General features: G+C 33.1%; 1 protein-coding gene across 10 annotated transcripts in view; it reads right to left on the minus strand.

Annotated features, from left to right (window-relative positions):
• PDS5B (PDS5 cohesin associated factor B) overlaps window positions 1-13,335 on the minus strand; it is a 180,022-nt gene that overhangs the window by 5,816 nt on the left and 160,871 nt on the right. For 3 of the 10 annotated variants that reach the window (XM_025462529.3, XM_049101147.1, XM_035718412.2), the window contains exons 28-33: window positions 11,562-11,681; window positions 10,331-10,393; window positions 9,596-9,741; window positions 7,318-7,423; window positions 2,194-2,633; window positions 1,992-2,102 (exon numbers count right to left, since the gene is read on the minus strand). In XM_025462529.3, coding sequence (XP_025318314.1) covers window positions 1,992-2,102; window positions 2,194-2,633; window positions 7,318-7,423; window positions 9,596-9,741; window positions 10,331-10,393; window positions 11,562-11,681 — 986 coding nt within the window. Of the gene's footprint in view, window positions 1-1,991; window positions 2,103-2,193; window positions 2,634-6,167; window positions 6,244-7,317; window positions 7,424-9,595; window positions 9,742-10,330; window positions 10,394-11,561; window positions 11,682-13,335 lie in introns of those variants that run through there. The other 7 variants (XM_035718415.2, XM_035718414.2, XM_035718413.2 and 4 more) reach the window with 7 other exon arrangements.

Below are 13,335 nucleotides of genomic sequence, written 5' to 3' on the forward strand. Positions count from 1 at the left end.
GCCAAACATATGCTTAATTGACTGAGCCACCAACGGGCTCCTGAATGTATATTCTTTAATTAAAAACGTTTTTGAGTACAGCTAACACACAATGTTACATTAGTTGCAGCTGTATAACATAGTGATTTGACTTGTTTATACATTATGTTATGCTCCACACAAGTGTAGTTCCCATCTGTCACTGTACAATGCTACTACAATATCATTGACCATATGCTCTATGGTCTGCCTTTCTTTACTCCTGTGACTTATTCCACATCCACATTGGAAGCCCATATCTCCCACTCCCCTTCAACCATTTTGCCCATACTCCCACTACCATATCTCTCTGGCAAGTATCACCTTACTCTCTGTAGGTTAACTTTTTTTTTTTTTAATTAAGAATACAGCTTATCACTTATCTTAGATAATCTAAAGTATGTACTGTTTAAATTCATGCTCAAACCAAGTAATTTTTCTTACTCAATTCAATTTTTCAGAGTTAGCAGAAGAAAACACAGGAATTACATAGAAAATACAATCTTTCTCAAATCCACTAATGTCAAAACAAGAGAGGCAGATCATAACATATGAAGGGATCATTCCCCATGAAGGGAAGATACTTTTAAGACAGAATACAGAGTCTTTTATTGCACTGATTTTTTTTAAATTTTTTAAATTTATGATAGTCACACACACACAGAGAGAGGCAGAGACACAGGCAGAGGAGAAGCAGGCTCCATGCACCGGGAGCCCAACGTGGGATTCGATCCCGGGTCTCCAGGATCGCGCCCTGGGCCAAAGGCAGGCGCCAAACCGCTGCACCACCCAGGGACCCCCTATTGCACTGATTTTTAAAAGACACACTTGTGTGGTTTAGAATATTTGTATGAGGACTTGTGTCATTTTAGGAGACGATAGGATAATCATTTAAGCCCTTGATTTTGATGTCCAAATATAAACAAATTAAAGTTATAAGCCTAAAAGATATTTGTTATTTCCTCAATATAAAATTAATTGCGAGAATTTAATATTCCTTAAGAATTTGTTTAAAAACAGTTATTTTCTGTAACTGAATCCAAACACATTCACAAAGCTACCACAAAAATATACTTACCTTTACTTTTTACTGAGGAAAAAATTAAATGGAAGAGAGCATGAAGTAGCTAGACACTCAGGCACTTTTCCTCTTCCTGTGCAATATACAGGAATAGGAAATACTTCCAAGGTAACTTAAGTATTGAGCAAAGGTGTTCTGGCAAGTCTGAAAATCCAAGGCACTGATGTAATTATGTAATGGGATTACTCTCAGAAAAACTTAAGAATTTCTGACTAATGGAAGACATGCTATTCTAGTTCTACTTAAGTAACTGAGAAAACACAAAGTATACAGATTAGGGACTGATGCTCCTGCTACTTTAACAATCTTAGGCTGTAACTTCTTATAAACATGTTTGTGTGAACTTTCTGAAACTATTTATATGTAGATATGGATGTGTCAATTTGATTAGAAAAGAAAATCAAAGCACCAAAAACTTCAGATCTACATATAATTTCTGTGGATGTAATTTAAAAGAAAATAATGCCTGTTATTTTCCTACAGCAAAGAATAAAAATAAAAATGTAAAAAAAAATTTTTTTTAAGTTGCTGACGAGGAACACTAAGGAAAAACCGTAGTATGGAATGACAAGGCAATCTGGTCAGTATGATGTGATTATTTAAAAATATCTTCTCATTTCTTTAAGTACTATAAACTCTCTATTGGAATAATAAGCTGTTTGGTATTCATTTAAAAAGATTTGCCTAAAACCTGTAAAAATGTACAAATATTGTCAGAGAATTAGTTGGGATATCAATAACCTAGGTAAGTTTATAAAAATTTTATCTTACCTAGTATAATAGGAATAAATATATGGGATTTTAAATACAGCCCTATGTATATTTGAAAATTTGTGAACTTTTGCAAAATAATTGGAAACTGGTTTGAAATTTAATATTATTTACAACTTACACATTTTTTTTTGGTTGTGATGGTGATGGCGTTTTTGATGGTCTTCCTCGTCCTTTCTGTGGTGTGGATTGTGTGGATTCAACTGCACTAGTTTCAGGAGATTCTGCTCTGCTTTGGGGGAAGACCCAAATGTGGATAGCATCAAATTATGATTTAAAACATAGTTACTAAATATATGCAGATTAGAGTTACACGCACTCACCTCTGTTGTGCTCTCCTTGATGTTCGGTGCTGTTTGCTCTTTGACTTCTGTTCTGTGTTTCCACTTTGTCTTTCTTCTTCTTCCTCTTCTTCTGGTGCTGAAGGTCCAGATTTTTTTTTGGCTCCTTTTTTAGAAGTTTTCATTGTTGGCTCTTCCTTTGGTGTACCTCCACCAAGAGGTTTAGGTGGTCGGCCTCTTTTACCTTTTTTTGGTGGACTATTCTGTTCATCCTCATTTTCTAATATATCTTCTTTGAGCCTCTTTTCCTCAGGCCACTGTTGTTCATCTGATTCTGAAGCCGTATGGCCTCTCTTCCGTCCACGCTGACTGCCTTTAGGTTTCTGTTCCTGTACCAACTTAGTGAGGTCATCCATACCTAATTTCTCTTCTGAATCTGTGACAGGTGTTTTTTTCCGGCTTCTAGGTTTGTCCAATTCAGACTAGGAATAAAAACCACAATTTCAAACTTAAAATTGTTAGTATGCATTTTGAAAAATAAAACAAAAACTATGTTACCCACTTATGTCATAAAAATGTGCCTAAATAAAATGTTGAGTTCTTAAGCATATGAGAACCATAACTACTTACTTGTATTTTAACTAAAAAAAACTATCTAGAGTAAGAGGATAAATTTTTATCATTACTTAATTAAGCTAGAGGGCCTTAAATGGAAACATTCTAAGATTAGTATTCTATTAAATTTTAAATTTTAATGAAGAGTTATTTATTAAGTTCCATGCAAGAACAATGGCTAACTTTACTAAAGTATAATGGATCTGCTTTGATAGTCAATTTAAGTAATTCTAATTTTACTACACAGTATATAAGACATAAAATAACTATGTTATGTATCATGCTCAGACATCATAATAGAACTACTTTTATAAATGGAGGTTGCAAGATACAAAAGTTAAACATATTCATTATTAAAAATTTTGAAAACACTTCTGAATCAGATGCTTCTTCTTCCCATGTACAACCAAGAAAACACAAAAACAATTTAAATGATTTAATCAGTAACTCAAGTTTAAAATAAAAGCCTATTCACGTTCAGAGAATTTATTCTTCTCAAAAGAAATCAATTAACAGTATGAACCCTTATAGCTCTCCATACACATACAAGTATAAAACCCATTATTAAGTACATGTAAATTTTATTTCCAAAAGTTTGTGCCAATTTATATTTTTAAAAATCAGTGTAAAGAAAACAACAAAAATTATCTGATTTAATTAGCCATTTTGTTTCCTGTCTGCAAACTTCCTAATAATGTCATTGGTATTATATTCTTTGTCTACTTACATACTGGAGTCTTAATATTTTAATCTACATTCTTCTATATCTTTGCATATACATAAATTTTATTTCCTATTTGTTATGGACTGAATTGTGTCCCCACAAAATTCATATGTTCTGTTTGTGTTCCACATCACCACCAATGTGATGCTACTTGAAGATAAGGCCTTTGAGAGATACTTCAGTTGAGATGAGATCAGGAGGGTGGGTGGGCTCTCATAACAGAATTAGTCCCTTATGGGAAAGACACCAGAGACAGCTCTCTGTCTCTCTCTCCACCATGTGAAGACACAGTGAAAAGGTGGCCATCGCAAACCAGGAAGCAATCAGCCAACTTCGATCTTGGAATTCCCAACCTTCAGAATGGTGAGAAAATTCTGTTTTTTAAGCCACCAGTTTCTGGTATTTTGTTACGGTAGCCTGAGTAGACTTAGACATTATCGTATTTTAACAGGATTTGAGATGAAGGTCTAAACTGTTTTTCCTCTCCATCTCCCCAAAGAGTATTCCAATCATTTCAAAAAAAATCACTCACTTGTAATACTTCATTTATTTTGTATTATGTTTTAAAACTAAAAAATGTTTTTGGGCTATTGTAACAGCAGCATAATATTTTACTAATTATAAATAAATACATTTGTGTCTGGCTGGGCTGATATTATTACTCCTCTTTTTAATATTCATTTGTTTTTCTACATGGACTTAAAATCCCACCGGAATTTTATAAATACATACAGATTCATTTAGAAAGAACAGTCATCTTTTCTTACTCGTTTTTCACATTAAAGAACATGGCATGTCTTCTTTCTCTTCAAGTCTTGTATATTTCTCAATTTGGATATTTTCTCCATTATAGGATCCCCCTACTTCTTCTTTAAGGTTATATTTAGATTGATAGATCTATCTATTTTTGTTGTTGTAGTGGTTATTGTGGTGAAGCAAATCTCCTTTCCCCCAAGTGTATAATTGAGATAAGAAAAAGAACCAGAGGAAAGCTGGTTATACACATAAAAACATCCACATATATGGCTACCATGCTAAATTCTTAGTTTTTCAATTGCTTCTCTTATTTTTCTAAGAGAACAAAAAATAAAAACAAATTTGTCTCTTTTCCATCGTTGTATTTTTGACTATTTCATGTATTCTTAAATTTGTCAAACATTCTAGAATAATCTTAAATAACAGTGATGATGAGAGGTTGCTTGTTTTGCTGATTTTTAATAAAAATGTTTCAAGTGTTTTGCCTTAAGAAGAATAACTTAAGAGGAGTAACTGAATCAATGATTATTGACTTAAACAGATAAAACTTTCAGCATGTTAAAGAAATATCCTGCTGGTATTAGCTTATTAAGAGTTCCTATGTATCAAGAATGGATTTTAAGTTGTATTTATGTCTTCCTTACAAGACTTGAGATTATCTTGTTAGTATTCTTATTTGGTATATTGATCTGCTATATCATACTAAAAGATATCTTGGCATTAAATTTATCCTATGTTCTAGGAAAAACAGACCCATAAGTGATTGGTTTTTAACTTATTTAGAGTTTTGCACATAAATTAATAATTGTCATTACTCAGAGATCCAAAGATAAGGGAAATATTCAATTAAAACTAAATTTAAAATTGTCACCTCCAATGTTAAATGTTACAATTCACTTTGATGTCCAAAAATGTGATAAGGTGGTTCGATTCCTTTATGCCCTGGAAAAGGTTGGTGGTAAACAGGAAATGTAATGTCTGCCTTCTTGAGAATACTATAAAATAATTTAGTTTATTACTAAAGCACTGTATTCTCTAGTTTTTTATTTTGCACTGCATTGTCTTAAGAACAGAGAGAGTACATATAAAACTGAGGTTAGAAGCAGGAATAGGGAAAATATATTATTCATAAAATTAAAAATATTAATATAAATATATATGGAGAATAATTCCTTTGTGGTGAAATTTTCATGTCAAGGTGGTAGCATATGCAAAGACAGTACTCTTTCACTATAATCTACTGGTCTTTATTGTTTTTTTTTTTTAATATTTTACTTATTTATGAGAGACAGAGACAGAGAGGCAAAGACACAGGCAGAGGGAGAAGCTGGCTCCTCACAGGGAGCCTGATGTGGGACTCGATCCAGGGACGGGGATTACGCCCTGAGCCAAAGGCAGACGCTTGACCGCTGAGCTACCCAGGTGTCCCTAATCTACTAGTTTTTAAATTGAACTTTTGTCTCATAATGCTAACTCTTTGAGGCTATTTCAGTTGATATTTAGTAATGCAGTACATATAGTATTTCTGAAAATGGATGCAATATTATACAAAAGGCAGCCAAAGGCCTCCACTATAATTACACATATCAATCTCAAAAGTTCAGAATTTCAAAACTTTTCTATGAAATATAGACTTTCTTCTTCATTGCTCTAAAAGGTAGAACTAAATATAGAATTTATAGGATAAAAAAACATTAAGAGTTCATCACAATCATGTTTTCCAAACTTGGGGGAATGTGGGTGGGATAAGGGAGCAGGACAGTATGTAGGTATGGGTGGCCTAGCTGATGTTTCCAAAAAATGAGAGAAATTACAAGCTCTCCACCTAAGGCATTTTCAAGCATGTGGTAACCAACTCTCATAAATGCTAATGAAGGAATTTCTGCATTAAGTGAGAAGTAGGACTAGAAGACATAAATACCTTTTCCAATTCAAGGTTCTCTTCTATAAATCCAGATAACAGGATTCCTTTCTGGCTAAGCGATCAATTTTTAACTCTGCTTGGGCAAAATTTTTAAACAGCCAATAAAAATCAGAATTTACAGTATAGTTAGGATTTAGTAAGAATTTTAGAATTATAATATTTTAAGTGGAAAGAAAAACAATCTGGCAAAACAAAGTACTGGAGAAACTTGAAAACAACTAAAAATAATTTCAACTTTTTGGGATAGGTAATGTTGGGACAGTGGAAAACAAGAAGGGCAATAAAATTTCAGCGAAACCAAAGTTTTTTATTAATAACATTCCACCTCTACTGAGTAGATTCAAATGCATTTTTTACTTTATAGTAATTATTAATCAAAAATATTGATCTTTATAATAAAATGGCAGCAACACCAATTAACTTAGGCTAATTCATTTATTCTGATAAACCTTACCAGCCAAGTAGCCAAATTTTACAGATAAGAAACTTGATTCAGAGAACCTTAGTGATTATTCAAGAAGTGTTTAAAACTAAACTAGAAGTCAAAATGCGTTCAATTATTAAGGCTATCAGGTTGTTTTGGAATACATAACTGTATTCTGTATCTGCACTAAAACTTAAATCTGTCTTTAAATGACACTTATAAATTGTTTCTATCATAGAAGTTATCATTGTTATTAAAATTTAAAAACTAAGAAGGTAAAACTGTAACATTTCCTACTATTTGCATTTTCTTACTAGAAGTTTGTTTAGTAATGAAAGCTCAAGAAGTCATCTAAAATGGAGGAACCTTTAAGGACCCTCATTCTACTTCCCCTCTCTAATGCTAAGTCTAAACTTACTGTGTTTTAAAAACAACAACAACAACAACAACAACAACAACAACAGACCCCAAGCAGTTCTGAGTATGGGACTGGCATGTTTGATTTACAAGATCTACAGAGATCACTTATTAGAATGATAAGAAATACAAGAGATTCAGTATGCTTAAATTTCTTGGTAGAGGAGAATTATAAAAAATTTGTGATTAAAACCATTAAAAGAAAATCAAATGTCGAATTTGGGAGTAATATTAACTGGTTTCAGTGTAAAAATTATTTTTGTCATTATTATTATAATTATTATAAAATCAAACCAAATATCTCACCCTTACAAGATCAGAGTCGTCTCTCTTGTCACTTTTTTTTCCTGGCAAAGGTGAAGACATTGTATAATCTTCATTTTCACTGTGATCCATTTCAGAGCTATCAAGCCTTTTAATATAGACATTTGTAATTATTATTACAATGAAATAACCTTAAAAGTTTTTTCTGTTCCCTAGTGTAGCTTTACAGTTTTATGAGGAAAAGTTTCATTCTTTCAAAAAAAAGTATCCATTTTATTCTATCATATTTAGCACCTAACCAACAAGCAATGAATCATATTTAATTTAACATAATAGGGAAACCTTAAAAATCACAAACTTAGTTTCTAAGTCTTTTTTAAAAAATTATATTTTGGAGTGGGTACATAAAGTAAATTATAGCTTCTCTTGTTATCAAGTTGGATTGGCCTATATTACTTTAATTTGCACTTTCCCCTATCTCTCCCATATACCCGTTCTACTTTTTCTTCTCTGTACTCTTAACACCTTCACATATAGTAAAGTTATTATGTTTATTCTCTACTAACTTCCCCTGCTAGAATGTAAGCATGAATCTTTTGTCAATTGTACTTAGCAATTTATATGAAGCACTTACACCAGTGCCAGCCATAAAGTAAGCATTCAATAAATACTTAATAAATGAATTAATAGCACATGCTCTCATTTATTGGTATAAAGGATGTCTTCTGTCCTAGATCACATCCTTAATCTGGCTTTAAAAACCATTTAAACATTGTTAAGTCCTAAATCTCAATCTCTGGCTCAGAAGCTACCCTGAGCTCTAGGCTCACATACTCAATTGCCCACCTCACTTGAATTTCTAATAGGCATCTTAACTTTAACACAGCCAAAACAGTCATTTGGACACTTCTACATCTCAGTAAATGGCATCACCACCTATAGAAATATTCCAGCAGAAAACCTAGGATGCATCCTTAACTATTTCCTTTCCATAACCATTCACATCTAATCCATCAAGCAAGCCTATCTGGATCTACCATCAAAGTAAATCCTAAATTTTGACAATCAACCATCTTCCTCTCTCTTTATCCCTTCCCTGAATTACTATTAGCTGACTCCTAATTGTTTTTGTTTTTGTTTTTTTTTTTTTAACCTCAATTCTAGTTCCTCTATTCTGCACCAACAATCAGGGCAATCTAATAAAAGTACAAATTAGATCACTAGGCTCCTCAGCAATATCTTAGCAAAGGGGGAAAAGTCAAAGCCAATTTTGAGGCATTAAGCCTAAATGACTGGGTGAATTAGATCATTTTTTATTATATCCAGGAATTTGACAAGAAAAACCAGTTATTTAGGAGGTGGAAATATTCTGGTCATGTTGAATATGAGGTCGTCCACTAGAAAATATCCAAATGATATAGGTGAAGGGCCACTTAAGTATTAACCACTAATATGTATTAATACAGGAGTCTAAAACAAGACCTATAAATGTAATTTTTGTTCAATTTCTACTATATTATTTATCACCTGACAATTTATTCATTACAAGAAAAGTGATAAGACATTTTAGAATATTTCCTTTCTTTATTGATTGGTTATGAACAATACAAAAGATAGTACAGTTAAGCCCTGTACAGGGTTTTGCTAACAAACGGTGTACTAAGCCCTATGCTAAAATTAGTGAAAGTGTGAATTATTTTCCCTTTCTTTCTTAAAAAGAAAAATCTGTAGAGCATGATTTGAAAGTATAATTTAAAACAATTTTTTTAAGTTTATGCATGTACACAGGAAAAAAATGTCAAACCAGAGTATAAAATGAGCTCCCTCCTATTCTAGAGTACCATAAGATGTTGTATACTCTTCCCCAAACTTTCTATGCATATGAAAGCCAATGTGAATACAAATCCTTTCTAAGAACTTGAAAATACTGTAATATTATTCTATTAATTGTCTTTTTTTATTCAATAATTGGTTGTGAAAACAATTCATATTGGCTCATACCTCATCACTTTAACAATTATGTATTCCAATGTATGGATATATAATATAACGGTTTTACAAGTGCTAAACATTTAGCTTATGTCTACTAACACAGGTTATACCAACAAGCTAAAATATAAAAGGCTAAGATGGAGAGCCTGTCTAAAATAAGAGAGCAAATAAATAGGAACTTGTAAATGGCTACAAATGTTAAATGGGAATGTTCAGGTATGCACTGATTTCCATTCACTGACATTAAATGTTTTGGGTTACACATTTTAGATCTCACTGCCTTGTTGGAATCCTTAAGTGCAAAGTATGACATTTCTTAGGTACTTACCTCCCTTTTATTCTTCCAGGAGAGCTTGGATTTGAGCTGCTGCTTGCATTGCTTACAGTTTCCATTCGTGATGATTTTGTCTGAGATTGCTTGCCTGCCGATGAAAGTGGCTTATTAACAGCTCCTAGAACATTGGTTGTTTTAGGCTGAAATGAAAAATGCATATCTTTCTATTAAAGCCAAAAGAAATTTACATGTAAAAAACCATAAATATCTGTCAAAGTGTTTATGTACAAATCACACACACAAATATGCCCATCCTTAAATAAAGTAAGGATCTTGAATAGACTATTACTTGAAAGAGTGAAAAACCAAATAGATGGCATAACAATTAAGTTTCTTAGGTATCTGAAGGAAGAAGCTTACATAAAAAGTGAGAATAAAATGTGTAGTCAATAATAAAAACAGATAACCACACTCTTCCTTTGGAAAGACATAATTAGATTAAGATGTTTTTAACTTTAAGATTTTTACCTTGATATAACAGGATAAGATACTTAAGGATCAAGCTCTGTAGGGCTTGGCTTTATTATAAGCTACAATTTATGTATCTCAGCTTGCATCTATATAGTAAGCATAATTATTTCTAACTAGTAAGTGGAAGACATCTAATAATTGTGTTTTCTATCTTAAGATACATCAATTTTTAAAGAAATACAGAAATAACATAATTATGTCAATAAACATACTAAAATAAACTATCACATAAAAATCAGAATGACATTCAAAACGTACTTTTCCAGGTGTGAAAAACGATTTCATTTCTGGAGGCAGATAATTTTTGGTGTTACTGAAATTCTACAAGCAAGGGAAAAAGTTGCAGTCAGTGAATACTGAAACACTATACATGAGGTGGTTTGAAGCCAACAAAGCATACATCAGCTTTTGTTTTATAGTACATAATAAAATATATATTTAAATATATATTTAAATAATCAGTTCAAACACAAAATTTTGGGCATTGATTTCAAATATTGTAACAAAGGGCACCTGGGTGGCTCAGTCGGTTACGCATATGACTCTTGATTTCAGCTCAGGTCATTGAGCCCTGCATTGGGCTCTGCACTGGGAATGGAGCCTGCTTAAGATTCTCTTTCCGTCTCCCTCTGTCCCCCCCCACCCCCCAAAAATAAATACTATAATAAGCTAAAACTAATTTTATACCAACTCCAGTATTAAAAACATATTCACACTCTAACGTGTTAGAGCTCTAAAAGCACATCTGTAACAATACCTCCAGAGAAGAGACCAATCACATATTCCTATCATCTTAATCACAACAAGGTGAATGCTTAAAAGCAAACAGTCCCTTTTAGCTGAGTGAGCCTACATACAAGGGTTTTATAAATCTCTACACGTTGGTAAGACTTTAATTGGTATTTTGCTTAAAAACAAACACAAAAGCAAAAACAGTAGTGTAGTTTCCATACTCTCAGCCAACAGACTTAGGTGCATTATGAACCTCTAAGAGTAATTCCAGAAAACACCTATTATCTCATGGAATACTTGAGTTTTGTAAAAGTGGTTTGAGAACATTCTTATAATGTTCCCTGGGTCTTAAACCTGTTCCAGTGCTTGTTCTCTGCTTGTTTCTTAATACCAGTTATGAATCTCAATCAAAGGCTTATAACTTCAGACTGTGTCTATCAGCATTCTCTTTCCCATTTTGGATCAATGGCCAATAATGACAGATCTATATGCTCTGACCACATTTTTGCCTCAAATCACACAATAGCATAAAACTCTAATCACAAACTCTCGACCACCTTAACTAATCTCTGACCCTTATTTGTGTCCTCTGGTTTGGCCCATATGCTACTCTTGAACCACATTAGTACGATGCATGGTGAGTTTTCCATAACATTAGTCGTACATTAGCTTTTGATATTGATCCTTCCTAATCTTTCCACAACCTAGTGCTGAGAATACATTTTATTTCAATCTATACAAAATCTAAAATAACTACCTTATCAGGTTGGGTGAAAAAACGAGCTGGTAGTACTGGGTCTTTAGGAGATTCCAAACTGTATGTAGTGCTCTTTGACATGATGATATTCATGGCAACATCACACACAGTGTACAGTTTCTGCAATAGTATTAAAAAAAAATAAGGTACTTAAGTTGGCATCCTTGACTCGGTGAATTAGAAGTAATTCTAGAACATGCATTTTGTACAGGCATACCTCAGAGATACTGCAGATTCAGCTCTAAATTACCACAATAAAACAATGTTGTAACCAAGTGAGTCAAATGAACTTTTTGGTTTCCCAGTGCACACAAAAGTTATGTTTATACCATGCTATAATCTACTGAGTGTGCAACTGCATTATGTCTAAAAACCAACATACAATGTAATTATAAGTAATTTAAAAATATTTTATTGCAGGGGTGCCTGGGTGGCTGAGCATCCAACTCTTTATCTCAAGTCTTAATCTCAGGGTCATGAATTCAAGTACTGCACTGGGCTACATGCTGGGCATGGAGCCTACCTTCATTCATTCATTCATTCATTAAAGAAAATTTCATTGCTGAAAATGCTAACCATCATCTGAGCTTTCAGTGACTTGCGATCTTTTTGCTGGTCCAGAGTCTTGCCTCAGTGTTGATGGCTCATCAACAAATATGATATTTGTTGATGGCTTATCAACAAATAAGACAATAATGAAGTCTGCTGCACTGAATGACTCTTCCTTACATGAACAATTTCTCTGTAGCGTGTGATGCCACTTGATAGCATTTTACCCACAGAAGAATTTTCAAAATTGGAGTCAATCCTTTCAAAATTTGCTGCTGTTTTATCAACTAAATTTGTGTAATATACTAAACCCCCTGTTGTCATTTTAACAATCTTCATAGCATCTTTACAAGGAGTAGTAGTTCCCATCTCAGGAAACCACTTTCTTTGCTCATCTATCACAAGCAACTCCTAATTCATTAAAGTTTTATCATGAAATTACAGCAATTTGGTCACATCTTTAGTCTCTACTTTTAAGAACAGTTCTCTTCCTATTTCTACCACATCTGTAGTTACTGCAGCCATGGAAGTCTTGAACCCCTCAAAGTCACTCACAAGAAGTGTTGGAATCAACTTCTCTCAAATTCCAGTCCATGTTGACAATTTGACTCCTTCCCACGAATCACAACTGATCTTAATGGATGTAGAATGAAGAATCCTTTCCAGGTTTTTAATGACTTTACCCAGATTTATCAGAAGAACCATGATCTATGGCAGCTATACCCTTATAAAATGTATTTCTTAAAAAATTAAGACTTGAAAATCAAAATTATTCCTTGACCCATGGATTACAGAATGGATGTTGTGTTAGGAGGCCTGAAAAAAGCATTAATCTCATTGTATATCTCTGTCAGAGCTTTTGGATGAACAGGTGCATTATCAACGAGGAGTAACATTTTGAAAGGAATCTTTCTGAGCAGATCTCAACTACAGGCTTTAAAAATTCAGTAAACCATGCTTTAAACAGATGTGCTGTTATCCAGGCTTTGTTTTTCTATTAATAGAACACACAATGTAAATTAAGCATAATTAATAAGGGCCCTAGGATTTTCAGAATGGTATAAGAGCACTGGCTTCAGCTTCAAGTCATCAACTGCATGAGCCCCTAACAAGAGAGTCAGTCCGTCCTTTGAAAATCTGAAGCAACGCACAGACTTCTCCTCTCTAGCTATTGAATTCAATGGCATCTTCTTCCAATAGAAGGCTGCTTTATCTACATTGAAAA

Source organism: Canis lupus, chromosome 25 (genome assembly GCF_003254725.2).
Source record: "Canis lupus dingo isolate Sandy chromosome 25, ASM325472v2, whole genome shotgun sequence".
Classification (NCBI taxonomy): Eukaryota; Metazoa; Chordata; class Mammalia; order Carnivora; family Canidae; genus Canis; species Canis lupus.